The sequence below is a fragment of the Schistocerca gregaria genome, chromosome 7 (assembly GCF_023897955.1).
Source record: "Schistocerca gregaria isolate iqSchGreg1 chromosome 7, iqSchGreg1.2, whole genome shotgun sequence".
NCBI lineage: Eukaryota > Metazoa > Arthropoda > Insecta > Orthoptera > Acrididae > Schistocerca > Schistocerca gregaria.
The window spans coordinates 426,110,802-426,137,775 of record NC_064926.1 but is presented as its reverse complement, the minus strand read 5'-3'; the positions used below and the strand labels follow the sequence as shown (position 1 = coordinate 426,137,775).

Genomic DNA, 26,974 nt, shown 5'->3' with positions numbered 1-26,974 from the left:
GTTGAAGATAAAAGACTTCAAAGTGATTTTCTACTGCCACAGTATGTGGAGTATTGTAGTGGCTGCGTGCAGACAGTACTTGTCATGTCATCACACCTTTGGCCCTTAATTGTCAGATGACTATAGACTCATTATCCTTTGCTGTCAATTTAATATTGTCAGAAGTTACACTATTAGGTAATATTGTTCAGGGAACTAAAGCAGCTAACAGAGTCTTACACTAGCCCAAACCCCAAATTTTCCACCCTTACTGGCACCTTTAGGTGTGAATTAGGCACATCCTTGTCTGTAACAACTTAAAGGGTAATTTACAATTTGGCTGGTCTCTTAATAGGAATGGATGGAGAGGTATGTATGGGTGCATGATGGCAAGGTCTTCAGCGCCCGCTCAGTAACAGATTGAGATGGGTGTCAAGAAAATACTCAGAATAGTAAGATAAAACAGAACGTAAAACACAGGTAACAAGCTTGGAAAAATATTTACCTATCCACATCAAAGCATGGGTCAAAGCATGCTGTCAGCAGTAAAACATGGACAACACAGGAAGAAAGTGGTAGAGGGAGCTAAAACAATATAGCAGATGGAAGTGGCTGGCTGACCTTAAGGAAAAAAGGGGAGGAGCCAGCCACTCTGCAATACACTAAAACCTCCAGCCTAAAAGTTAAGGACAGAATCCAGAAACATCAAAAAACTTTAAAACCATATAAACACATGTCTCATAATTAGCTAAAACAGAGGGCAGACTGCCATCAATTTGTGCTTCTGCCTTTGCATCACGGTATAAAATGCAGTCTGTTAAAATGTGCTGGACAGAGATGTGCACACCACAAGCATCACTTAATGGGAGATCCTCCTGCCGTATAAGAAAGCTGTGTGTGAGAGGACAGTGCTCAATCCAAAGATGCAGGAGGGTCACTTCTTCCCGCCTGAACAACTGACAGGAGGAATCCCATGGCCGAGTTGTTGACTTCACCAACCGCAGTTTATTGCTCATCACCACCAGCCATTCTTCCTCCCACAACTCCATGCACTTCTTGTGGAGTACAGAAACGACAGACTGCAAGGGAATAGGACACTGGACCACATCCTGCTCTTTGCAGGCCTCCTTGGCAGCCCGATCGGCCTGTTCATTGCCCCATATTCCTACATGACCAGGTACCCAGCAGAAGGACACCTCCTTACCCCGCCATTGGAGCAAGTACAGTTGGTCATATATCAGCTGGACCATCTCAGTTGGGTACAGATTCTGCAATGATTGCAAGGCACTAAGAGAATCGGAGCAGAGGAGAAACTGATTACCCAAAATACAATTCATCCGCTCCAGTGCCTTCAGGATCACGTGGAGGTCCGCTGCAAAAATGGTATATTCATCAGGGAGGAGCATCTGGGTAACATGATCAGGGAACACTACAGAAGAGCCAAGGAAATTCTCTTGTTTGGAGCCATCAGTGTGATGGGAACCATGATGCACATCTAAAATGTTAAAAACAGGCTGGATTGTAAAATCTGGTGTACTATCTTTCTTAAAATTAGTCAAATCTAAAATAAGTCTGGGTCTCCGGAGGAGCCAAGGTGGTAATCTGCTCCAACCACAACGGAAATATGAAGATCAGCCATATCCATTGCAGAGAGGCAATCCTGTGTGTGAATACCATAGGGTCGCGTCGCTCATTGCCGGTTATGAAATAGCCTGCTAGAGGAAGCTGAGCAACGGTATGGTATGCAGGTGTTTCTGGTGTGGACAAAGTTTTATACGTCCGGCACACAGTAAGTAGCTGTCACCACACATGAAGTGGTGGTTCACTAGCCTCTGCACAGAGGCTAGGTATGGGGCTAGTTCTGAATGCCCCAGTGGCCAACCTAAGCCTTTCATGGTGCACAACATCCAACATCTTTAAGTAATAAGGCCTTGCAGATCCATACACCATGCACCCATAATCAAGCTGAGATCACATAAACGCCCTGTAAAATTGGAGCAGACAAGTCCTATCGGCTCCCCATGTACTGTGGCTAGGACATTTTAAAATACTTAAGCCTTAAATGACCATCATTTCAGGTCTTTAAGATGAAGTAACCACATAAGCTTTGAGTAAAAAATGAGCCCCAGAAATCTCACCGTGTCTGTAAAAGCAAGGACAGTGCCCCTTATCCTCAACTGAGGAAAGGTTAAAATTGATTGAGAACAGTGAAAAAGAACACACAAGGATGTCTCGGTGGAAAACTTAAAACCACTCTTCTGTGTCCAGTCATCCAAATGTCTAACAGTAAGTTGCAACTGATACATTGTAGTTGCAAGGCTTGAAGAGGAGCAAACCAAAGAGAAATCATCCACAAACAAGGAACATTGGACAGGACTTTTCACTATAGCTATGTCAAAGACAGTCACACTTTAAACACTACCCTGAGGGACACCGTTCTCCTGCTCAAAGTGATCAGACAGGATGTCACCAATTCGGTACCTAAAATATCATGGCGAGAGGAAAGACTGAATAAAAAGAGGAAGACAACCATGAAAACCACTTTCGTGAAGCTGCTCCAGGATGAGACGCCTCCAAGTAGTATCGTAGACCTACTCACTGTCAAAAAATACACCTAGAAGGTGGTGACAGTGTAGGAAAGCTTGTTGTATAGCCCCTCCAGGTGGGCAAGGTTATCAAAGGTGGAACAAAACCTCCTGAACTCACCTTGAAAGTGACTAAGGAGTTGCCGGGATTCTAACATCCAGACATGGCGGTGGTTGACCATCCACTCTAAGGTCTTTCCCATGCTAGTGAGAGCAACTCTACAGTAGCTGCTTGGGCTCATGTGGTCTTTCCCAGGTTTTAAAAAAGGAATTAAAACTGCCTCACGCCACGAGTCAGGAAAGTGACCTGACGCCCAAATGGCATTAAAAAGTGCAAGGAGGATTTCTTTGTTGCACCTTTTGAGGTGCCGTAGCATACTGTAATGGAACTTGTCGTGACCAGGGAATGTGTCATGAGCTGCAGACAATGCAGAATCCAGCTCCCACATGGAAAATGGGCAGTTGTAAACTTCATTAGAGGTGGACTGGAAGTCCAGACTACACCTCTCAGCAATCACTCTATGGCACTGAAAACCCAGATACTGACTGTCTGTTGCAGTAACAATGGCAAAATACACTGCCATAGTCTGGCCAATGTCTCATGGATCAGCATAGAGAGTGCTGTTATTCATTACAGAAGCCATGGGGCAACTCCCTCCTCTCCCAGAAATTCTCCTGATGGTCTCCCACACAATTGAACTTTTGGTGGAATGATTAATGGTGTTCAGGAACTGTTGCCACGATATCTTCTTGCTCTCTCAAATAATGCGGTAACATTTTTCCCTTACCACCCGAAAGGCTGCAAGATTCTCAGCAGTTGGCTGACACTGCAACTGATGCAGAGCTACACACCTGGTCCTGACTGCAGAGCGGCATTTGGCACTCCACCAAGGAACAGGCTGCCTCTTCCGGTGGCCTGTGGACTGTGGAATGGATGCTGCAGTGGCATGGTGGACCACTTTGGTAATATGATCACCCACATCTCGACATTTGCACAGTGATTGAACTGGGCCAACTGGCTATAAAGTGCCAGTCGGCCCCACTGAGCACCCATCGTGGTGCTCTTCTTTCATTGCCCACGCCATATAGCAGGTGGCAGGTGGCAGATTGGGAAATGATCACTTCCGTGCAAGTCAGCGACCACTTCCCACTGAGCACCGGCGGCAAAAGCTGGAGAGCAAAGCGAGAGATCAATGGCAGAGAATGACCCAGTCACTGTGCAGAAGTGAGTGCTCTATCCTGCATTGAGCAAGTATGCACAGGATGACAGGAGAAGCCTCTCAATTGCTCTACCCCTGGGCATTAAAATCACCACAAATAATGAATGGCTGGGGTAGCTGTGTAAGAAGGTTGGCGAGGGCCACTTCATCAAGTGCGTCATGTGGGGGCAAGTGAAGAGAACATACAGTCAATGGTTGAAGCACGTGCACAGACACAGCAATGGCTTGTAAAGTCGTTGTAAGTGAGAGAGGCGAGGAGTGGTAATCCATCCTGATGAAAATACCTACGCCTCCTCTAGCTCTCTCTCTCCACACAGGTTGTCCTTTTTGTGGAGTGTATAGCGTCGTAGCTCAGGGGAGTGTGATTGATGGGAGTAAGTCTCCTGGAGACACAGACACAGTGGTCTACCCTGAGAGAGTAGACAAAGTTCCTTTACATGTGTCCTGAACCCCTGCAAGTTCCACTGAAGTATGGGAGACATCTATGATTGGGGTAGCACCTTCATTCTGTCTCTCCGACTGGGTGGGGAGGTGGTGGGGCAGGTGTGGGGCGAAATGATTGCCCCAAACATATGTTGTACTCCATCAGCTCTGGGGAAGAGTCAGATGAAGCATCATGTAAAACGACATCTGTATGGTCAGACAGTTTACCACGTGATTTGACCCACTGTTGATGCTGTACAGGAGCTTTCTGCGGTTTGGTGGGCTTTGGAGGAGCCAATGACGGAGTGGTAATGCATGTACTGGGCTTCTGAACAGCCTCAGCTGTTGGAGGTGCTAGGGGCTGGCCCAAGTTCACCACTGTACCTTTGTCTGCCATTCGAGTAGGGGCTACAGGCTCTGAAATGGTTGTGTTGCAAGTGCACTGACATCTGCAGGTGTTGGTGCCAACACTCACCAACACACTGTCTGCATAGAGGCATCTGCTTTTGTATTAGGCTTTCGAACCATTTATGCAAAAGATGTAGCAAATGTAGGAGGTTGCATTGACTTGTAGATCTTTTTGGCCTCACCATAGGGAATACTCTCGGTTGTTTTCATTTCCTGGACTTTGCGTTCCTCTAAAAATGTTCAGCAGACCCTACTCCAATCAGGGTGGTTTCCAGAGCAATTGATACATTTGGCTGGAGACGAGCAATCAACTCCTTCATGAGCAGCCATACCGCAGTTGCCACAAGTCACTTTGCCTTTTCACCCTACAGTGGTATGCCCAAAACTCTGGCATTTAAAACAGTGCACTGGGGTTGGGAAATAAGGCCTCACATTAAGGCAAAGGAAGCCAGCTTTAACATGTTCAGGAAGTTTTGTGCTACTGAAGGTCAGAATGAAGGAATTGGATTTGACAAGATTGCCATCAACCCCCTTCATGATATGTTGTACATCAACAATACCTTCCGGAGCCCACTCATGTTGCAGTTCTTCCCGGGGAATATCGACTAGATCCTGGCATGTCACAACACCTTTGCTATAATTCAAGGTGCTGTGCAGTTCAGTGTCTATGGCATACTCCCCAAGGCATTTAGCAAATTGGAAGTTAGTTGCTTGCTGGGAAGTGGAAGTTTCCACTACCAAGGTCCCATTACGGAAGCGCTTTACTGATTTTAAGGAGCCACAGATTCCCTCCAAACCCTTTTGTATATAAAAGGGTGAAACCTTCTCGAAACTACCCTCCTTCTGTTTCACAATGAGAAACATGTTCTGATTACCAGAATGCATTCTGTTACCAAAGACTGGACTTGTCAAAGTAGCGGTGGAGTCAGGGGGACTGACTGCATGAGCCCTCTTGAGAGACTTTCAGCAGCACATCCTTTCCTCTGGGAGGAGGAAAAGAGGATTTTGAAGCCTCCATTTTGGTTCCAAAAGCAGCTAGGGAACCAGAAGTCCACCTAGACAGAGCCTCGCGTGCCTAGGTAAGCCCTATACAACTGAGGTGCAGCAGGTTCCCCAGAGGTTGCCCGTTAACGATTGTTCCACCTTAGCAGCCATGCATCTCGTCAGTGTGCAGCACACCTTGAGATTAAGGGGTTGTTTATAGATGTTTATTCCATCCTCATGATCTGGGTGGTCAAACCAAGATCCCCATTTCCTGAGCCACACTACCTTTCGCCGCCACACTGCACAGTGGTCGCTGAAGTATGCCCAGAGCTTATGGTGACAGCGGACTAGCAGCACTTACCAGTCCCCAGCTCAGGAACCCTGGGGTTGCCAAGCCCTTACCCAGCAAATGAAGGTCTCTTAACAGGAATCAGTGCCTTACTACATGGGGAACTTAAAAGAGTTAATGACTGAAATGAGGAGAGCAGTGACTCAGATGCAGTTACTAGTTACCACAGAAGATCAGACTATATTCCTCATAATATCACTCATGATGTTAATGTTTTTTTTCCCTTTTATGGGATCTTTTCACTACTGATGCTTATAATATGTGTACACAAAACAAATTTTTATTGAAGATGTATTTCACAAAATTATATTGTTTTATGAGAACTTAATGTTTCAAAAATTATTTGTGTTCATAATTTTTGAGTTGCAGGATGTCACAGTCTAAAAGTGTAATTTTTCTTAAAAGCAGTGTTATAATTTTGTAATCCCAGTTTTTCTGTTTCCAAAAATTTAGGCTTTTACATGAATAACTAGTTAATTAATTATTCAATTAGAAAATTTTACTTTCTTCAAAATTCTTGGCAAACTATGGGAATCCTTGTGTATGTTAAAACTTCCCTCTAATGAAGCAGTACCTATTATTTTGTCATTTTCTAATTATACAAATTTTTGTTCAATGAAATTACTTCAGTGTCCATTGCATCTTTTTTCTCTAAAATATAATATTCATGTACTTTACCATTTTGTAATTTCTCCAACAAGTACATCTTTATATAGGCTTCATGCACAAAGCAAGTCATCAGAGGTGAGCATTGAGTAGGTAAATATCTATGCTAGTCAGTCATGGACTATCTTTCATTTGGTACAGTTACTATGTCATCAAGTAGTTTCCGACATCAATATATAGCAAATCATCATTTTAGTAGCTTGCTATCAAATTCATTGTCCTTTGTCAGATGCCACCAGAAGCATGTAATGCAAGCAATTTTGAGTTCAAGACACAAATTTTGTGTATGGATTTCTCTCACACAGAATGTGATCTGGACTATATGTAGCCTTTGGAGTTGATAGCTATGACTACACACTGTGATACGCTCAAAAAGAATGAATTTATTATACCACATGTTTATGCTCTCAAAATTAGTTGGCAACAATAAATTCACATTCGTTATTATTGTCTTTGATTGCACTCAAAGATAACAGGCCCAGAAAACATCCACTTAAGAGACAAAGCAGAGTTATAAAAATTGGGTAATAGATTTATATGCATAATACTGCAAAATGCATGCCAAAATCTGATCACAGAATTCAAAATGGGATTACAATATAAAAAAGTACAAATAAAAAATAACAGCTGTCTTTTGATTAAATGGAAATCCGATTGGAGACACACCTAAAACAAAAAACCAGACTTAGACACATGACAGAAAGTGAACTGAAAAATGGAACAGGGACAGAGAAAATATTAAATACAAAGTTGAAGTTTCCAACTGATTTAGAGATTCTAAGTGACATGAGAGAAAACCATAAAACTACCAATAATGAGTAGTCGAACAGAGTGAAAGAAGTCATTCTCACAGCTACAAGTGATAAGTTACAGAGAGTAAAGAAAGGTAGGAAGAAATGGTTTGAACAAATGGTTCAAATGGCTCTGAGCACTATGGGACTTAACATCTTTTATTTATACATTGTTATGAGAATATAACGATCTTTATACTGTAATTGAACTTATTGACGAAGCCCATTGTATAAGAAAATACTGAATGGCTAATAAAGATTCTTATTCTTATTCTTATTCTATGGTCATCAGTCCCCTAGAACTACTTAAACCTAAGGACATCACACAACACCCTGTTATCACGAGGCAGAGAAAATCCCTGACTCTGCTGGGAAATGATTTGATGATGAATTGAGGAAGCTGAAGACAGGGTTATGAAATATGTCAGAGAGAGAGAGAGAGAGAGAGAGAGAGAGAGAGAGAGAGGATAAAAAGGAAGGAATTATTTATATAAATCATTGGATTTAAGACAAATTTTCATATTTTTGAATTTTCTGTTGTAAGCAATCTTTCAGTTTTCATGATGAGCCAATTATGAAGTAACAAAGAAAACTTCATACATTTATTTTACTGAATAATCTGGATATTTGAGAGGTGGAGTTTGGTATAGTCTATTTATGAAGCAGGATCGGAAAGTTATGCACAATAATTTTTTTTCTCCTCTGGTATTTTAGCTGGAATGTTGAAATTTCATGGCAACGAAAGTTTGAAGTTTGCACTATGGAGGGTATTTTGCTCTGATGTGCATCTCTAGAGAGACAAGCATGAACTACAAAATAAAAATGGCGCTCGTGTTACTGTTGTCAAATTGTGAAGCTAAGTGTGGTTCTAGATATTTGTGGATCAGGGGGTATAATCCAAATGAAATTCACAGGGACACGTGCAGCGTGTATGGGGATGACAAGACCATTGCAATGTCTCTTGGTGGTGCATATTCTTCCAAGAGGGCCATGTGAACTTAAGCGATTTGCCACACTCCAGGCAGCCAGTAACAGCTGCAACCCTGCAAAATAACGAAGCCATTGAGAAAGCAATTTTGAACAGCCAGCATCTGTGAATCTTACTGCAGTGGTAACTTATGGGAATCAGCCATGTGATATCAACAATTGTCAATATTTCAATAGGAGCACACACTACCATTTTCAAGGTAAAACTGCAGCAAGGAAGCACTAGATTAGATTAGTACTTGTTCCCTAGATCGTGAATACGACACTTTGAAATGATGTGGAATGTGTCAGGTTAATAAAAGGTGTCTATACAAGATATTACATTACACAAAATATTATGCGACACTTAATTTTTTTTTTTCTTTTTTTTTTTTCTTTTTTTGCTTGCATTGTGTAAACAAATTGAAACCTCAGTCTTCAGAGAAACTCTATTCACACACACAGACACACACACACACACACACACACACACACACAAGCACAAAGATGACCAATATTAAAAGTAATCGATAGTGAAATTAATAATCAACAAGTGAGGTAGCAAACACTTTGTCCATTTATTTCTTGACAAGCAAGTGCAACGGTTTAAATAAGAACTGCCATCTCTATTTATAAAGTTACTTCTAATTTAATTGCAATAGCTTCCGTAATAACACTGTCCAAATAGCTGGAAGTGCATGCCAAAATCTCTGTGTTTAGATATTATATAGGATGACCGGAGCCAAGACAATGTTCTGTAATGGCGGATTTCCACAGCTGTTTTAAGCTTGTGTGCCATTTACGCTCAGTACACCAGTTCACCACAGTCTGAGATAGTCTGACCACTATATGACAGACCACAACTGCAAGCAACATGTAGACACCCACCTTACGCAAACCAAGATCATCCTTTATGAAACTTAAAAGGACCCTGATCTTAGATGGTGGTCAAAAAACACACATCACATCATATTTCCACAAAATGTGATAAATTCTGTTTGAAATGCTCCGTATGTAAGGCAAAAAGGCCATGGACTTTCGCCCACCATGGTACTACCATCACTCAACTGGAGCACAGTTGGTCAATAGCCCAACACATGTGTATTTTGTCTTTCACTATAACTGTTTTGGTGATACATGACCCTGTGAACCAAGGTATGAAGTAGCCCTTCATGTTGAACCGGATGGTGACAATTGTCTGCAGGCAGATACAACTCAGTGTGAGTAGGCTTCCTATAAACAGCAAGGCTCAGCATACGACCTGTCTTCCTCCTGACCAACACATCACAGAAAGGAAGACAGCTATCCTTTTCTACCTCCTTTGTGAAACGAAAATTCAGGTGGATTGAATTCTGGTGTTTAGGTGTTCTAAAAAGTCGTTCAAACTCTCAGTACCTTGAGGGCAACCAACAGGAGTATTGTCTATCAGCAAAAACATGCAAGTTCCAAAGCCCCTACTCTAAGGCAGATTCCTTAAGATCTTCGACAAACAAATAAGCAGTAATAGATGAAACTGGGCTTCCCATCACAGCTACATCTGTTTGCTTACAGTGCTGGTCATTGAATAAACAGTAAGTGGAAGTCAACATCTGTCAAAATAGGTTTGTTAATTCAACACCAAACCTAACCTCAATCTACCATAACGAATCAGACAGAGGAACACAAGTGAAAAGAGATACCACACCAAAACTTACTAGAACATCAGTGTCATTCAAACACATTCCCTCTAATCTATGTAAGAAATCCACTGAGTTCTTAATGTGGTGTTCACACCAACATACTACAGGGCTCAACAGAGAAGCAAGGTGTTTTCTGCATGATATGTTGGAGCACCAATATTGCTCACAATCGGACGAAGAGGAACATCTTCCTTGTGGACCTTAAGGAGGCTGTATAACCTAGGGGGAACAGCACAATATGAATTGAGACTCTTTATACTCTCCTGCAATATTGGTTAATGACGGTGCTAGTGTTCACACACACACACACACACGGAAATATATATATATATATATATATATATATATATATATATATATATATATATAGAGAGAGAGAGAGAGAGAGAGAGAGAGAGAGAGAGAGAGAGAGAGAGAGAGAGAGAGAGAAGAAGATTTTAAATTCATTTGCACAGGACTTAGTTTCTGCAATTTTGCCTTGAAAATAGCAGTGTGCTCCTGTTGAAACACAAGTAGTTGTCATCAAAGTCATCCACCTGCATTGCCGGGTGAAACTAAGGTCTCAATTGCTAGGAAAGAGCTTGTGACAATGTTCTGGGATATGCATGGTGTGTTATTAGTGGACTTTGTTGAACATGAGATTACTGTGAATGCAGCAGCCTCCACTAAAAATTGATTAATTTGCATTGTGCCCTTCATGACAAATGTTTTGACATTAAAGCTGAGAGTGTCAAACTTCAGGACAATACTCAATGCTCAACCCCCCTCCCCCCCCCCCCCCCCCAACCAGCACCCACCATACATTATGGATCTTGGAGCATCACACTATCATCTGTCTAGCCTCATGAAGAAATGCTTGACAGCCTAACTCTTTGCAACAAAAGTGGAAGTGAAATCAGCAGCCTGCAGATGGCTATACTCCAACCAACCAGACTTCCATAAACAGAGCTTATTGAAACTGGTACCACAATGGGAGAAATGTATTGTGAATGTTGGTGACTGAGTAGAAAGGAAGGTAAAAGAAGTAAGTTCATTTGTGATTTTTTTTTGTTAAATATGTTGGTAATAAAATTATTGTGTTTTACTTCCTGATCTTCCCTCATAAAATATGGTTTGGAGAAACAACTGAATTACAGATATTGTTGGTAATGTACATATATAATAATCCACAGAACATAGGGTCATTCCCAAGCAGCTCCGCAGTTTCATATGATGTCTGTGCAAAAACTACATCACATACAGAAAATGACAACTATCAGTATATGGCATATCTCCACATTTTGATTAGTTAATGTGCACTGTGGTGTAGCTGCACTAGAAAGAAGACTGTCAGAAGGTGTAGGCAAATCAGCCATTCTGTATTGTCAACTCAAATTACTTTTCGCATGCAGGCAGGCAACCCAACAAACAGCTTTCCAAAAAGAGCTGCTCCAACACTTTCCCAGCAATTTGTGTCAGAGACTACAATGAACTATGCGTACATATTTGACATCTGCCACTTCACAAACAGGACCTATACTGAAACACCTGTAATGAAAGTTAAGAATTTGGACAGATGCTCTATCCACCAATATGTGGTTATATTCTGCACATCTTTTAGTTTAAGTGCACTCATCTTCTGAAACCCTGGGAGTACTTATAAATAATCATGTATACATGCTGACCCAGGAGGAATACTCAGTAATCAGGGATATGACAGGAACAATTATTTGAAGCAAAAAAGTCTGGTAAACATAGGCTCTAAAATGCATACCTTAAGAGCATTTTAGAGCCTGAGTTTACTACACTTGTTAGCTTCAAATGGTCATTTATACCATTTATCTGCATATCAACCATTCATACTGGGACACTCTGTATAGCTAAAATCACTCAGTACACTTACACTACACATTTACCCATGAAATACTTACTTTTTCATCACCATTGTGGCAGAGGGTCACTTTCACTTCAGGGTGTGTTGGCTTACAAGGAATGACAATGTCCTGATACTGCATACCATGTATTGGTGCAAAGACTTTGTCACTATATGTAAGCAGGTTCTTCGTATCTGTGGCAACAAAATAATACATGTATCTCATTAAATAGTACAAAGCAAAAGATGACAGCTAAATGTGGGAGTTCATTATCCATCACAGTCAGATATTTCTACTAATGAAAATAACACAAGCATAAAATGAAGAAAATAAGTAGACTTTTTCATAAAGGAGTGCTGGTGCAGCAGAATATACAGGAGAGATTCTGTATAGTTTGTAAAGAATGGTAGAAGTACTGGCAGAATTGGATACATGATGGCAGACAAAGAAACATGCCTGGATAGCCAGGTGGTAAGAGCTTCTCCATAAAAGGCAAGGATCCACATTTGGAAAAAGACATTTTAGTCCTGATCCAGTTCACAGTATTTACCTGTCATGAAGTTCTACAAGTAATCTTATAGACTAAGTATCACTGAAATCTCAGATTCCTTTTTTCTGGCCTCCAGTTACAACGAAAAAACATTTCATGTAAGTAGATAAAGTGGTAAAAACACTAACAAATGCAGAACAAAAGATCAGATGCAATATGTAAGATAAATATTTGAATGGGAATTAAGTAATGAAGTGCAACAGCTCATATATTATTGAATAAAAGCAGTGTCATCAATGATTGGGCAGTCATTGTGCAAGAGTATTAGAAAATAATAATGAAATAAGCTGGAAGTAAAGGTGTTCTGCAACAACTGATGTAAATTAGATCCAAGCAAAATTCAAATAAGTAGTAATTTTCTGTTTGTGAAAGTGTTAATCTAGTGATAATGACAAATTAAACAGCCAATATCCTGCTATAATGCTGCTTGGGATATGAAGACCCAACTTACGAATGAGTGGGAGTGCAGAGAATTTGATGGACCAGTGGTAGAAAATTATTCTGTAGTAGAGCTGAATGTATTATTATTGATTCTGTAATACCAGAAAAGTTGGTGATGTCTGCTCATATATATTTTATTATGGAGAATAAAAACTATTATCTTATTATTTTATCTCCAATCTGCAGTTTAGCTGAACTTATCGGTTGCGTAGCAGTTGTGTCAGAGGATGCTGGCTTATAACAATCCAGGATACTTGCAGAGAGATATGACATTGATTACTCATCTAATATGTATAAATACGAAGCCTTAAACCATCAAAACTGGTCACAAATAGATGTAAAAATTTGACTGAAATTAAATTAATAAAAGAATAAGTAGGTTTTATTCTGTTTGAGACTGGTATGTAATGTCTTCTGCTTAGACACCACACAAGATTTACTTCTTAATATGTGAAGTCCTTATCACCAGCAAGTACAAAACACAAAACAATAGAAGAATTTATATGTGAGGCTATTTCAGTCAAACATGATGTTGCATCAAGCATTAACCATGTATCTCACTAAGAGCAGGTTGCCTTTTATTGTTACTCAGTTTTTTACAAAGCCATTTTTATTAGTTGTCCTGTCAATACTCCCAAATTACCGCCCCCCCCCCCCATAAGCCTGATTACATTCTTACCTAGTATTCCCATAGTTAAGTGCAATTTAAAATGATGACCCTATCCACACAAATTAGTTCTATAAATTTATAATACATTGGCAAAGCCAGAAAAATTTTGTGAAAAGGGTAACATGAAAACATGACTTGAAATTTGCTTATTTCCCCAAAATAACATGATTTAGTGCTTTTTAAAAGATGCAAAATTTGTGTGGTATAAAACTGAAATAGTGGTCAACTTTGTACCCCCATAGTTCATCAATAATTTTGGCAAGAAATGCAGAAAAAGAAGACAAATTCATGTATAACTTTACGCTGTTCAAAACTTTCCTTTTCAGAATCTTATTCATCCCCCATGAACCATGGACCTTGCCGTTGGTGGGGAGGCTCGCGTGCCTCAGCGATACAGATGGCCGTACCGTAGGTGCAACCACAACGGAGGGGTATCTGTTGAGAGGCCAGACAAACATGTGGTACCTGAAGAGGGGCAGCAGCCTTTTCAGTTGTTGTAGGAGCAACAGTCTGGATGATTGACTGATCTAGCCTTGCAACATTAACCAAAACTGCCTTACTGTGCTGGTATGGGAAACGGCTGAAAGCAAGGGGAAACTATAGACGTAATTTTTCCCGAGGACATGCAGCTTTACTGTATGATTAAATGATGATGGCGTCCTCTTGGGTAAAACATTCCGGAGGTAAAATAGTCCCCCATTTGGATCTCCGGGCAGGGACTACTCAGGAGGATGTCGTTATCAGGAGAAAGAAAACTGGCGTTCTACAGATCGAAGCGTGGAATGTGAGATCCCTTAATCGGGCAGGTAGGTTAGAAAATTTAAAAAGGGAAATGGATAGATTGAAGTTAGATATAGTGGGAATTAGTGATGTTTGGTTGCAGGAGGAACAAGACTTTTGATCAGGTGAATACAGGGTTATAAATACAAAATCAAATAGGGGTAATGCAGGAGTAGGTTTAATAATGAATAAAAAAAATAGGTGTACGGGTAAGCTACTACAAACAGCATAGTGAACACATTATTGTGGCCAAGATAGACACAAAGCCCATGCCTACTACAGTAGTACAAGTTTATATGCCAACTAGCTCTGCAGATGATGAAGAAATTGATGAAATGTATGATGAGATAAAATAAATTATTCAGGTAGTGAAGGGAGACGAAAATTTAATAGTCATGGGTGACTGGAATTCATCAGTAGGAAAAGGGAGAGAAGGAAACATATTGGATGAATATGGATTGGGGCTAAGAAATGAAAGAGGAAGCCATTTGGTAGAATTTTGCACAGAGCATAACTTAAACATAGCTAACACTTGGTCCAAGAATCATATAAGAAGGTTGTACACATGGAAGAATCCTGGAGATACTAAAAGGTATCAGATAGACTGTATAATGGTAAGACAGAGATTTAGTAACCAGGTTTTAAATTGTAGGACATTTCCAGGGGAGATGTGGACTCTGACCACAATTTATTGGTTATGAACTGTAGATTAAAACTGAAGAAACTGCAAAAAGTTGGGAACTTAAGGAGGTGGGAGCTGGATAAACTGACTAAACCAGAGGTTGTACAGAGTTTCAGGGGCAGCATAAGGGAACAATTGACATGAATGGGGGAAAGAAATACAGTAGAAGAAGAGTGGGTAGCTCTGAGGGATGAAGTACTGAAGGCAGCAGAGGATCAGGCAGGTAAATAGGACGAGGGTTTGTAGAAATCCTTGGGTAACAGAAGAAACATTGAATTTAATTGATGAAAGGAGAAACTATAAAAATGCAGTAAATGAAGCAGGCAAAAGGGAATACAAACGTCTCAAAAATGAGATTGACAGGAAGTGCAAAATGGCTAAGCAGGCACGGCTAGAGGACAAATGTAAGGATGTAGAGGCTTATCTTGCTAGGGGTAAGATAGATACTGCCTACAGAGAAATTAAAGAGACCTTTGGAGAAAAGAGAACCACCTGTATGAATATCAAGAGCTCAGATGTAAACCCAGTTCTAAGCAAAGAAGGGAAAGCAGAAGGGTGACGTACTTGAGGACAATATTATGGAAATGGAAGAGGATGTAGATGAAATGGCAGATACGATACTGCGTAAAGAGTTTGACAGAGCACTGAAAGACCTGATTCGAAACCACTCCCCGGGAGTAGACAACATTCCATTAGAACTACTGATGGCCTTGGGAGAGCCAGTCCTGACAAAACTCTGCCACCTGGTGAGCAAGATGTAGGCGAAATACCCTCAGGCTTCAAGAAGAATATAATAATTCCAATCCCAAAGAAAGCAGGTGCTGACAGATGTGAAAATTACCGAACTATCAGTTTAATCAGTCACAGCTGCAAAATACTAATGCGAATTCTTTACAGACGAATGAAAAACTGGTAGATGCGGACCTCCGGGAGGATCAGTTTGGATTCCGTAGGAATTTTGGAACACGTGATGCAATACTGACCTTACGACTTATCTTAGAAGAAAGATTAAGAAAAAGCAAACCTACATTTCTAGCATTTGTAGACTTGGAGAAAGCTTTTGACAATGTTGACTGGAATACTCTCTTTCAAATTCTGAAGGTGGCAGGGGTAAAATACAGGGAGCGAAAGGCTATTTACAATTTGTACAGAAACCAGATGGCAGTCATAAGAGTCGAGGGGCATGAAAGGGTTGTAGCCTCTCCTCGATGTTATTCAATCTGCATATTGAGCAAGCAGTAAAGGAAACAAAAGAAAAATTCGGAGTAGGTATTAAAATTCATGGAGAAGAAATGAAAACTTTGAGGTTCACCGATGACATTATAATTCTGTCAGAGACAGCAAAGCACCTGGAAGAGCAGTTGAACGGAATGGACAGTGTCTTGAAAGGAGGATATAAGATGAACATCAACAAAAGCAAAATGAGGATAATGGAATGTAGTCAAACTAAATTGGGTGATGCTGAGGGAATTAGATTAGGAAATGAGACGCTTAAAGTAGTCAAGGAGTTTTGCTATTTAGGAAGTAAAATAACTGATGATGGTCGAAGTAGAGAGGATATAAAATGTAGACTGGCAATGGCAAGGAAAGTGTTTCTGAAGAAGAGAAATTTGTTAACATCGAGTATAGATTTATGTATCAGGAAGTCATTTCTGAAAGTATTTGTGTGGAGTGTAGCCATGTATGGAAGTGAAACATGGACGATAACTAGTTTGGACAAGAAGAGAATACAAGCTTTCGAAATGTGGTGCTACAGAAGAATGCTGAAGATAAGGTGGATAGATCACGTAACTAATGAGGAGGTATTGAATAGGATTCGGGAAAAGAGAAGTTTGTGGCACAACTTGACTAGAAGAAGGGATCGGTTGGTAGGCCATGTTTTGAGGCCTCAAGGGATCACAAATTTAGCATTGGAGGGCAGCGTGGAGGGTAGAAATCATAGAGGGAGACCAAGAGATGAATACACTAAGCAGATTTAGAAGGATGTAGGTTGCAGTAGGTACTGGGAGATGAAGAACCTTGCACAGGACAGAGCAGCATGGAGAGCTGCATCAAACCAGTCTCAGGACTGAAGACCACAACAACAACAACAATTCACTAAACTGTTACTACACAATCTACCGCAATTGGTATTTGACACCTATCTGTTGCACCTTAAAAAAAAAACAAAGAGGCAATAAGTGGTACAATTTATACTTCAGTAAATTCCTAAGATACAACACCACAGTTTATCTTAGAACAAGAAATGTCACTGTAGACATTAAAGGGCTTTCTGTCACTTAAATGCATAACAAAAATAATACTACAAAAACATTGTTAATCATGTACTTCCTTGAAACTAATGACAGAATATCTAAACCAACTGATTTTAATAAGAATCAGACGTTCATTGTCATAAAAAATACAACATAACTTGTTCAAAATTTAAAAAATTCTCTCAAACACATAATAATATAAGTGACCATGTTGAGATTTCACGGCAATAAATAAGTTTGAAACAAATACTAACAAAGAGATAGAGGGGCTGGCCAGTACTTACCTCAGCTCAGTACAGCCGATAGATACACAAAAAACAACCGAAAATTTAAGTTCCTAGCTTTCGGAATAAATGTTCCTTCAACAGGGAGGAGAGAGGGGAAAGAAAGGGAAGAAAGGAAAGAGGATTTAGTTACTCACAACCCAGGTTATGAAGCAACAGGAAAAGGAAAACAGGGATGGTAGCAAGGATGGAGGCATGGTTGTCAGAGGGAAGCCAAAGATATTCTACTGTAGGTACTGTGCCAGCTTCAAACCAAAGAGGATGCATACAGAAGTAAAGAGGTATATAGTATAAAGATGTAGGATGAAAAGATGCATGAATGGCTAAAGAGGAAAGGGAAAGAGGAGAAGACTGAAGAGTAAATGGGAGTGAGTTTGGTTAACGTAGGTTCAGTCCAGGGGGATGGTGGGATGAAAGGATGTGTTGGAGTGCAAGTTCCCATCTCCGCAGTTCAGAGGGACTGGTGTTGGGTGGGAGAATCCAAATGGCACATATGGTGTAGCAGGTTCCTAGGTCCCTAGAATTATGCTGGAGCGCATGCTCCGCTACTGGGTATTGGACATCTCCTAGGCGGACAGTTCGTCTGTGTCCGTTCATGCGCTCAGCCAGTTTAGTTGTTGTCATACCAATGTAAAAGGCTGTGCAGTGCAGGCATGTCAGCTGATAAATGACATGTGTGGTTTCACACATGGCCCTGCCTTGAATTGTATATGTTTTACCAGTAGCGGGGCTGGAGTAGGTGGTTGTGGGGGGATGCATGGGGCAGGTTTTGCAGCGGGGTCGGTTACAGGGGTAGGAACCGCTGGGTAGAGAAGGTAGTCTGGGAATATTGTAGGGTTTAACAAGGATGTTATGGAGGTTAGGGGGGCGACGAAAGGCAACTCTGGGTGGTGTGGGGAGAATTTTGTCAAGGGATGATCTCATTTCAGGGGTTGACTTGAGAAAGTCATATCCCTGGCGGAGTAATTTATTGATGTATTCGAGGCCAGGATAACATTGGGTGACAAGGGGGATGCTTCTGTGTGGTCTGAGGGTAGGAACATTGTTGTTGGACGGGGAGGAATGTATTGCTTGGGAGATCTGTTTGTGGACAAGGTCTGCAGGATAGTTGCGGGAGAGGAAAGCACTGGTCAGGTTATTGGTGTAATTGTTGAGGGATTCGTCACTGGAGCAGATACGTTTGCCACGAATACCTAGGCTGTAGGGAAGGGAGTGTTTGATGTGGAATGGATGGCAGCTATCAAAGTAAAGGTACTGTTGTTTGTTTGAGGGTTTGATATGTACAGAGGTGTGGATGTGAGCTTCAACAAGATGTAGGTCAACATCCAGGAAGGTGGCTTGGGTTTTGGAGAAGGACCAGGTGAAATTCAGATTCAAAAAGGAGTTGAGGTTATGGAGGAAATTAAGGAGTGTTTCTTCACCATGACTCCAGACCACAAAGATGTCATCTATAAACCTATACCAGGCCAGGGGAAGCAGCTGTTGGGTCTTCAGGAAAGCCTCCTCCATGCGGCCCATGAAGAGGTTGGCATAGGACGGAGCCATCCTGGTTCCCATGGCAGTTCCCCTGATTTGTTCGTAGGTCTGGCCTTCAAAAGTGAAGTAATTATGGGTGAGGATGAAGTTGGTAAGTGTGATAAGGAACGAGGTTTTTGGAAGATCTTCGGGTGGGCGTTGGGAGAGGTAGTGCTCAAGGGCAGAGAGACCATGGGTGTGTGGGATGTTTGTGTAAAGGGATGTAGCATCTATGGTGACAAGAAAGGTTTCAGGTGGGAGAGGAGTGGGAATGGATTTGAGGCGTTCTAGGAAGTGGTTTGTGTCCTTGATGCAGGATGGGAGTCTGCGGGTGATAGGTTGGAGGTGTTGGTCTACCAGAGCTGAGATACGTTCTGTTGGGGCTTCGAAGCCTGCTAAATGGGACGGCCAGGATGGTCTCTTTGTGGATTTTGGGTAACAGGTAGAAGGTAGGGGTACGTGGCTCAGGTGGAGTGAGTAAGTCTATGGAAGCCATTGTAAGGCCTTGTGAGAGACCTTGGATTTTTAGGATTTTCTGCAGCTCAGTCTGGATGGAGGGAATGGGATCCTGGGTAACAGCTTTATAGGTTGAGGTGTCGGACAGTTGACGCAGTCCTTGTGCCACATACTCCACACGGTCAAGTACCACAGTTGTGGAGCCTTTATCCGCCAGGAGGATTACAATAGAGCGGTCTGTTTTCAGCTCCTTAATGGCACGGGATTCAGCTGGGGTGATGTTGGGGGTTGTCGGGATGTTCTTAAAGAAGGACTGGGAGGCAACACTGGATGTGAGGAATTCCTGAAATGTCTGCAAGGGATGGTTTTGGGGGAGGGGAAGAGGATCCCTTTGAGAAGGCGGTCGGAACTGTTCTAGACAAGGTTCAACACTGGGTCTAGTATTTGGGGGCTGTGTTTGGGTAGTGAAGTGATATTTCCAGTTGAGGTTCCGGGTGAATGAGAGGAGATCTTTAACCAGGGCAGTGTGGTTTAATTTAGGTGTGGGGCTAAAGGTTAAGCCTTTTGATAGAACAGATGTCTCTGGAGGAGAGAGGGATCTGGATGAGAGGTTTTGAACTGAATTGGGGTTGGTGATATGTGGCATTTGACTGTGGTTATAGTTGAGATTTGGTCTGTGTGGGGTATGTGCTGGGATGGGGAGATTGAGTAGGGTGGCTAGGCTAGGTTTGTTGGCTATGAGGGGGGGTTTGTTGACGGTTCTGTTGTGGTTGGTGTTTGCGAGGGATAGGGAGAGGGACCCCACTTCTTAGGTGTTGCACTAGCACTGTGGATAGTTTTTTCAGGTGGTGTGTGGCATGGGACTCAAGTTTGCAGCTGGCTTCTAGGATGATGTTCCTGAATGTGTTCTCCAAGCAAGGGTGTGAGAGGTGGAGGACTTTGAAGAGAGATAGCAGCTGTTGGGAGTGGTGGTTACATGAAGTAGTGTAGAGATTCAGGACAAGTTGGGTAAGGGCTAAGGATTGAAGGTTCTGGAAGTCCAGGAGAGATTGGTGGAAGGAAGAATTGCACCCAGAGATGGGAACTTTTAAGGTAAGTCCTTTAGGGGTAATTCCAAAGGTTAAGCAGGAACGGAGGAAAAGTATGTGGGATTGCAGTTTGGCTACAGTAAATGCATGTTTCCGGAATGAATGTAAATAATGTGGTATAGGATTAGGGTACATAGTGGGTAACTGGTGGGTAGGGAAATTAAATAACTAAAGTTAAGTAATCATAAGAGGGAATAAAACATGGAAGGAAGGACGAGAAAGAATGAAATTGTGTTGGTAATGTTAAATACAAAAGAAAGACCACTAAATAAGAAAAATACGGAAAAAGTTGACCAGACCAAGCAAGTATGTCCAGATCAGGGGAAAAGAACACATGCTGCTCAAAAACAGAGACAATATAAATAAGTTTATATTCAGTTCAGTGAAGATCTCTGAAGCAGGTCAACTGAAATAATGATAATTTATATCACACATATAATGGCTATTGTATATCATTAAAGATCTCTGCTTAAAATTTATACGCTCTTTACAAAGCAGGAGAATGTATCATTTTCATGAAGTGCTTTACTAGGCATGATCCACTTTGGAATAGTGTTCTCACCTCCCTCTGACCTTTGAACTGATTGTCCCCAGTAAGTTTTAGGGTGAACAACAGTTTAACATGGACTCTGAACCACAGTGGAACTTGGTACCCTTTTATGTCACAAATCATTACCTGAGTTGAAAGAAGCAAAGTGTGACAGAAAAACCCAAGGGCTGATTAGAAACTGAATCTCTTATCTTTGGATTTACGTTCTGGAATTTACTCGCAGAGACAACAAGCCACGTGTGAAGTAGTACTCATACACTGAAATAGAGCGGTTAATAACCCAACAGATTTACTTTGACATTCTCTTCTCACCTTTCACATACAAGTATATAGATGTATTTTTCTCACTGTTATTGTCAAACAAACAATGGTAATATCCAACATCCTTGTATGTAACATCTGTCAGCTGAATTGATGATATATATTTGCCTTTCTTCAAAGTTGAATGTATGTTGGGTTCACTGTCCTAGAATAAAAAAAAAGACAAAATTAATAGCCTCTTAGAATCAGAATGTCAAAGATAGTACCAGATGTTTATTGACATATGTTCCATAAATATGGCAATATCCCATCAAAATGACATGTTCAGTAACTTAATGCATATTATATTTACACATACACAGAGTGTAACATGAATACATGTATATTGACATATTCTGAGAGGTTATAGATCATGTCCTGAGGAACACATTGATGAGTATATAACATCTGGAAACATCATCTACAGACCCTAAAAACCATTGGATTTACAGGGGACAACATCTGCTGTTAGTACATCCCTTCAGTAGTGAATGTGAGTCAAAACACTGATGGACTGTGGGTTGCAGTGGACCTGACAGGCATTAGTTGGTGCCAAACACATCTGTTCCTGCCACGAAACAATAGAAGCCTCTAAGGGCAAAGATGGTTCATGTGTCATTGTTACAACTCATATCTGCTGCTGATATTTTATCAGCAGATTCTAAAAATAATCCCAAAAAAATTTGGTCATACATAAAATCTATGAACGCTACAAATAATTCAATACCTTCTCTTGCTAACAGTATGGGTAATGTAATGGATGATGATAATAAACAAAAAGCCGAAATTCTAAACCTTGCTTTCAAAAACTCATTTATGGATAGAAAGTTTTCTAACAGACAGAGAGCACTATGTTGTCCTGAATGGGGAGACTTCTAAGGAAACAAGCGTAGCATCAAGTGTGCTCCAGGCAGTGTAATAGGTTCACTGCTTTTTACGATTTACATAAATGATCTGGTTGATGGTATTGACTGTGGCATTAGAAAGTTTGCCGATGATATTGTAGTCTACAGAAAAGTAGTATCACACGAAAGTTTGCAGAAAATAAATGCGTGGTGTAATGACTGGCAGTTAACTCTCATTACTAGTAAGCGTAACCTACTGTGTATAACAAAGCAAAAATACCCTCTAATGTACGAGTACAAAATAAATGCCCACTATTTGGAAGTGGTAACATCCATCAAGTAACTGGGTGTGACTATATGAAATGATCTCAAATGGCGTGATCAGATGACACAAGTACTGGGTAAGGTGAACTCTAGATTGCAGTTATTGGTAGAATCCTGAAGCGATTCAGTTCTTAAACAAATAAAACTGCTTACGATACTTTAGTTTGTCCAGTCTTAGAGTATTATTTGTCTCTATGGGGCCCTTACCAGCTGGGTCTGATTCGAGAGATTGAGAAAGCCCAAAGAAGAGCAGCAAGATTCACAACTGGTACATTTAGCCATCGTGAGAGCATTACAGATCACATAGAAAGTTTGAAGTGGGACACACTTGCAGATAGACGATGCGCTAAACGCAAGGGGCTGCTTATTAAATTCCGAAATCTTATCTTTGCTAAGGATGTAGAGCATATATTATTACCACCAACTTTCAAATTGTGCAATTATCAACATTCACAGGTAAGGGAAATTAGAACTCGTACTGAGGTGTTCAGTCATTTTTCCTCTCACGCAATCCGTGAGTGGAACAGAGGGGGGGAATATGAATTTTGCATGAACAGTGCCCTCTGACACATGCCATTTGGTGGCTAGCAGAGATATGTGTAGATGTGTAGGTGTAGATAGAGTTGTTTAGCAGCAACTTCAGCACTCTGTAAAATTAGAGGGAGAGAGAGAGAGAGAGAGAGAGAGAGAGAGAGAGAGAGAGAGAGAGAGAGAGAGAGAGAGAGAGAGAGAGAGAGACAGAAATACATACATGGGGACGTAACTTCTTGGGGTCACCCGCAACAATATTGCTGACCTGAGGCAGCTCAACTAACCTCTCTGGACCTTCAGTTAGTTCACTCTGATTTATGTTTGTGACAACCTGATTGTACCTTATAGAATAATAAAATATGTTTGTATGGAATAGTACAACCTGTTAGTTGGTGTTATGTAACTGCTTCCTGAGTTCTGTAGTTCCTACACATACATACACATGAACATACATACTATAGGGTGTTTAAAATTAGTTGCCACTTTGGTGTTTGACTGACCAGAGGGGAACATGGTGCTATTGCCCAGGTAACACCAATAGCGAGCCATCTTCCCCTATCGCACCACCAGCTGTTCGGCTGATAAAGCCCCCCCCCCCCCCCCCCAACAGGGGGGTGGAGAATTTGAAAAAAAAAAAAAAAACAAGAATTAAAAGAGTTTTACTCACAGCTAGACATTATAAAAAGAATAAGAAGAAGAAGGTTGACCTGGGCTGGACATGTAGCAAGGATGAATGCAGGGAGGATACCCCATGATGTGTTTCAGGGAGCTGTAGCTGGAAGGAGGTACCGGGGATGACCATGAACTAGATGGAAGGACAATATTGACAAGGACACCAAGGACATGGGATTAGGAGCGGACGAGTGGTGGCAGGAGGCTCACAACTGGGAACGATGGAGGAGGAGTGTGCAGCAGGCATATGGTCACTAAGGCCCAAGCCGCAGATAAGGCAAAGTAGTTTCTTTAAAATTATTTCAGAAAGATTGCAAATCAGCTAGCTTGCTGTTCCCATTGTGAAGCGAGCCTGCCAGGTTCTGCATTGAGTAGGACTGACATTATACTGTGGTCATCTGCTGACGGGCGCTACACACACTGACAACTATGCTTCCCTCCATTTGCTCTGTGCTGAACTGTCAAAAGTTGCAACTTACTTTAAACACACTATAGAGACCCCGTCAATGCTTCACAACTTCTAAATATGTATGGAAATTGCATATACATTGTAAATTTCTTGTCCCTTCTCTCTTTGTGCATCTCCTCATCCCCCCTCTCTCCATTCATCTCCTCCTCACCCCACCTCTCTGTGTGTAACTTCTTCCCCCTCTCTCCATCCATCTTCACCTCCTACTCTCTATGTCCATTTCTGTCTGAACGTTCAGTAGCTCCATACATCTTCTCCTCCCCTCATCTCTATGTGCAAAAGCTCCTCCCCCCCCTTTCCATCTCTTCTTTGCCCCCTTCTCTTTCCTTCTCTTCCTGTCCCCTCTCTACATCCATTTCCGCCTGAATGTTCAGTTGAGTATAATGTAAAAATTTGTAGTAAATTGGTCAAGAACGTTTCGAGAGTTTTTGTAACAACGCCAACATCTACAGCTATATGGATACTCTGCAAATCACATTTAAGGGCCAGGAAGAGGATTCATTGAACCACCTTCACAATTCACTATTATCCCAATCTCGTATAGTGCATGAGAAGAACAAACACCTATATCTTTCTGTACGAGCTCTGATTTCCATTATTTTATTGTGGTGATCATTTCTCCCTATGTAGGTCAGTGTCAACAAAATATTTTCACATTCGGAGGTGAAAGTTGGTGATTGGAATTTCGTGAGAAGATTCCATCACAACAAAACATGCCTTTGTTTAAAGATTTCCAGCCCAAGTCCTGTATCATTTCAGTGACACCCTCCCCCATATTTCATGATAATACAAAACATGCTGCCCGTCTTTGAACTTTTTCGATGTACTCCATCAATCCTATCTGGTAAATGTATATATCTTGGTATGAAACGTGACAGCAGAAACGTCAAACAGAATACAATTTCTTTATTTTCATACCAAAAACACCATTACCATCCTTCTCAAGTGATGATCTTTCACAACTGATTTTAATTTCTGGCTTTTCCCATGGATTTTCCAAAAATTTTCAATCATACAAATCTTGTCCTGACAATCACAAACACTAAAAAGGCAAAAATCAACCAAAACTGTTGAGCCATTCTTAACTGGTGATATTTCATACATGCGGCAAATAATGTTGATTTCCGACTTTTCTGTCGGATTTTACAATAATTTTCAGTGATTTTCAAGAATGCTTAGAAGCAATATATATCAAATGTGCAACTATCGTGGAGCAAGTTATCAATTTAATTTATAGTGATAGGAACTACTATGACAAAAGATGAACAATGTGGATTTCGCTTGACAGGTATATTTTCATTGTGTAGAGTTACCCGTAAGTAATAAATATTCAGACACGCACTGAGAATAGACTTGAACAGTTTATTACTCGGTATTACAGAAAAAGAAGCACAGTTGTTATAGGTAACTAGTAACAACGAAACGGCAACCCAGAAACAGAATAAACATAAAAACAAAAGTTATAACTCCGAGGAGTAGGCAACAACATTACTCAGCACTCCAAGTGGCTGATTCAAACTTGGCAGTTTATGCCATTCATTTGTTGCCGTGCAGTCACTGAATTCGTGACACAACTGTATCCATGAAAGATGCGAATGGAACTAACATGTAAGGACACAGCAATTGACATGAGTAGCAGTCACTATGGGAGCTGGTGGTGTGTATAGGTTCTGCATCGACCTGTTGTGGCGGCAGTGCTGAAAGTCGAGGTGTTGCATCTGTCAGGCATAGAGCTCTTGACGATAGGGTTGGTGATGCCTCTGTGAAAATGTAAGCCTGCTTCACTCTGCTAAGAGACACGGTGGCCTGTTTGCCATTACTATGATGACCATCATGTGTGTGTCTGCGGAGGACATGATGGGGTTTAGTATACGGTGGCTGCAGTGGTGGCTTGATGCAGTCTGTACGTAACATAATGTGCGAATAGCTTTCGAGATTGTTATGCACAAAAGTTGTTTGTACAACCATGCCTGGAGGCCTTTGTGGGTTTGATATGGCTTACAAGTTCCCATAAATTGTGAAGGAACTCTGGTTAGTCATGCATTTCTGACAGTAGGCCTGTGGCAACAAACTCCCCTGGTAGGTGCAGAGTCTCGCCATAAACCAACTCAGCTGCTGAGCACTCTGCATCTGGTTTCTATGTGGCTCATAGACCCAGCAGGACTATGGGTAGTGCAGATGTCCAAGATGTTCCATGGCACATTGGCACAGCCTTTAGCATTCGATGCCAACATTCAAGCATGCCATTGCTGGCCAGATGATAACTGGTTGTTTTGTGATGGATGTAGTCACAGAACTTCGCCAATTGTGTGAACAAATCTGACTCAAACTATGAGCCTCTGTCGGTGGTGATATGGAGCAGACAGCTGAATCTTGCCAGCCAGGCTGATGTAAAAGTGGTGGCTAATGTTTTCACGGAGATGTTGTCCCTAGAGACTGCTTCAGGCCATCGCGTATGTCTGTTAATCATTGTGAATATGTACTGCTGGCCATCCAATGGAGGAAGTGGTCCTACCACATGAAAATGAACATGGGCGAAGCATGAAGAAGTGTCTGGGAACTCCTATTGGGGGATGAATGTGGCGAGTGATTTTGCAAAGTTGGCAATGCTGGCAAGTTCTCATCCATTTGTGGCAGTCTCTTTCTATCCCTGACCACA

At 41.3% G+C, this 26,974-nt stretch overlaps 1 protein-coding gene across 1 annotated transcript in view; it reads right to left on the bottom strand.

The window, feature by feature from the left end:
- The window catches only part of LOC126282035 (vascular endothelial growth factor receptor kdr-like), a 234,689-nt gene that overhangs the window by 101,254 nt on the left and 106,461 nt on the right, over window positions 1–26,974 (bottom strand). Inside the window, exons 3-4 of the mRNA XM_049981447.1 lie at window positions 21,487–21,640; window positions 11,961–12,097 (exon numbers count right to left, since the gene is read on the bottom strand). Coding sequence (XP_049837404.1) covers window positions 11,961–12,097; window positions 21,487–21,640 — 291 coding nt within the window. The remainder of the gene's footprint in view (window positions 1–11,960; window positions 12,098–21,486; window positions 21,641–26,974) is intronic.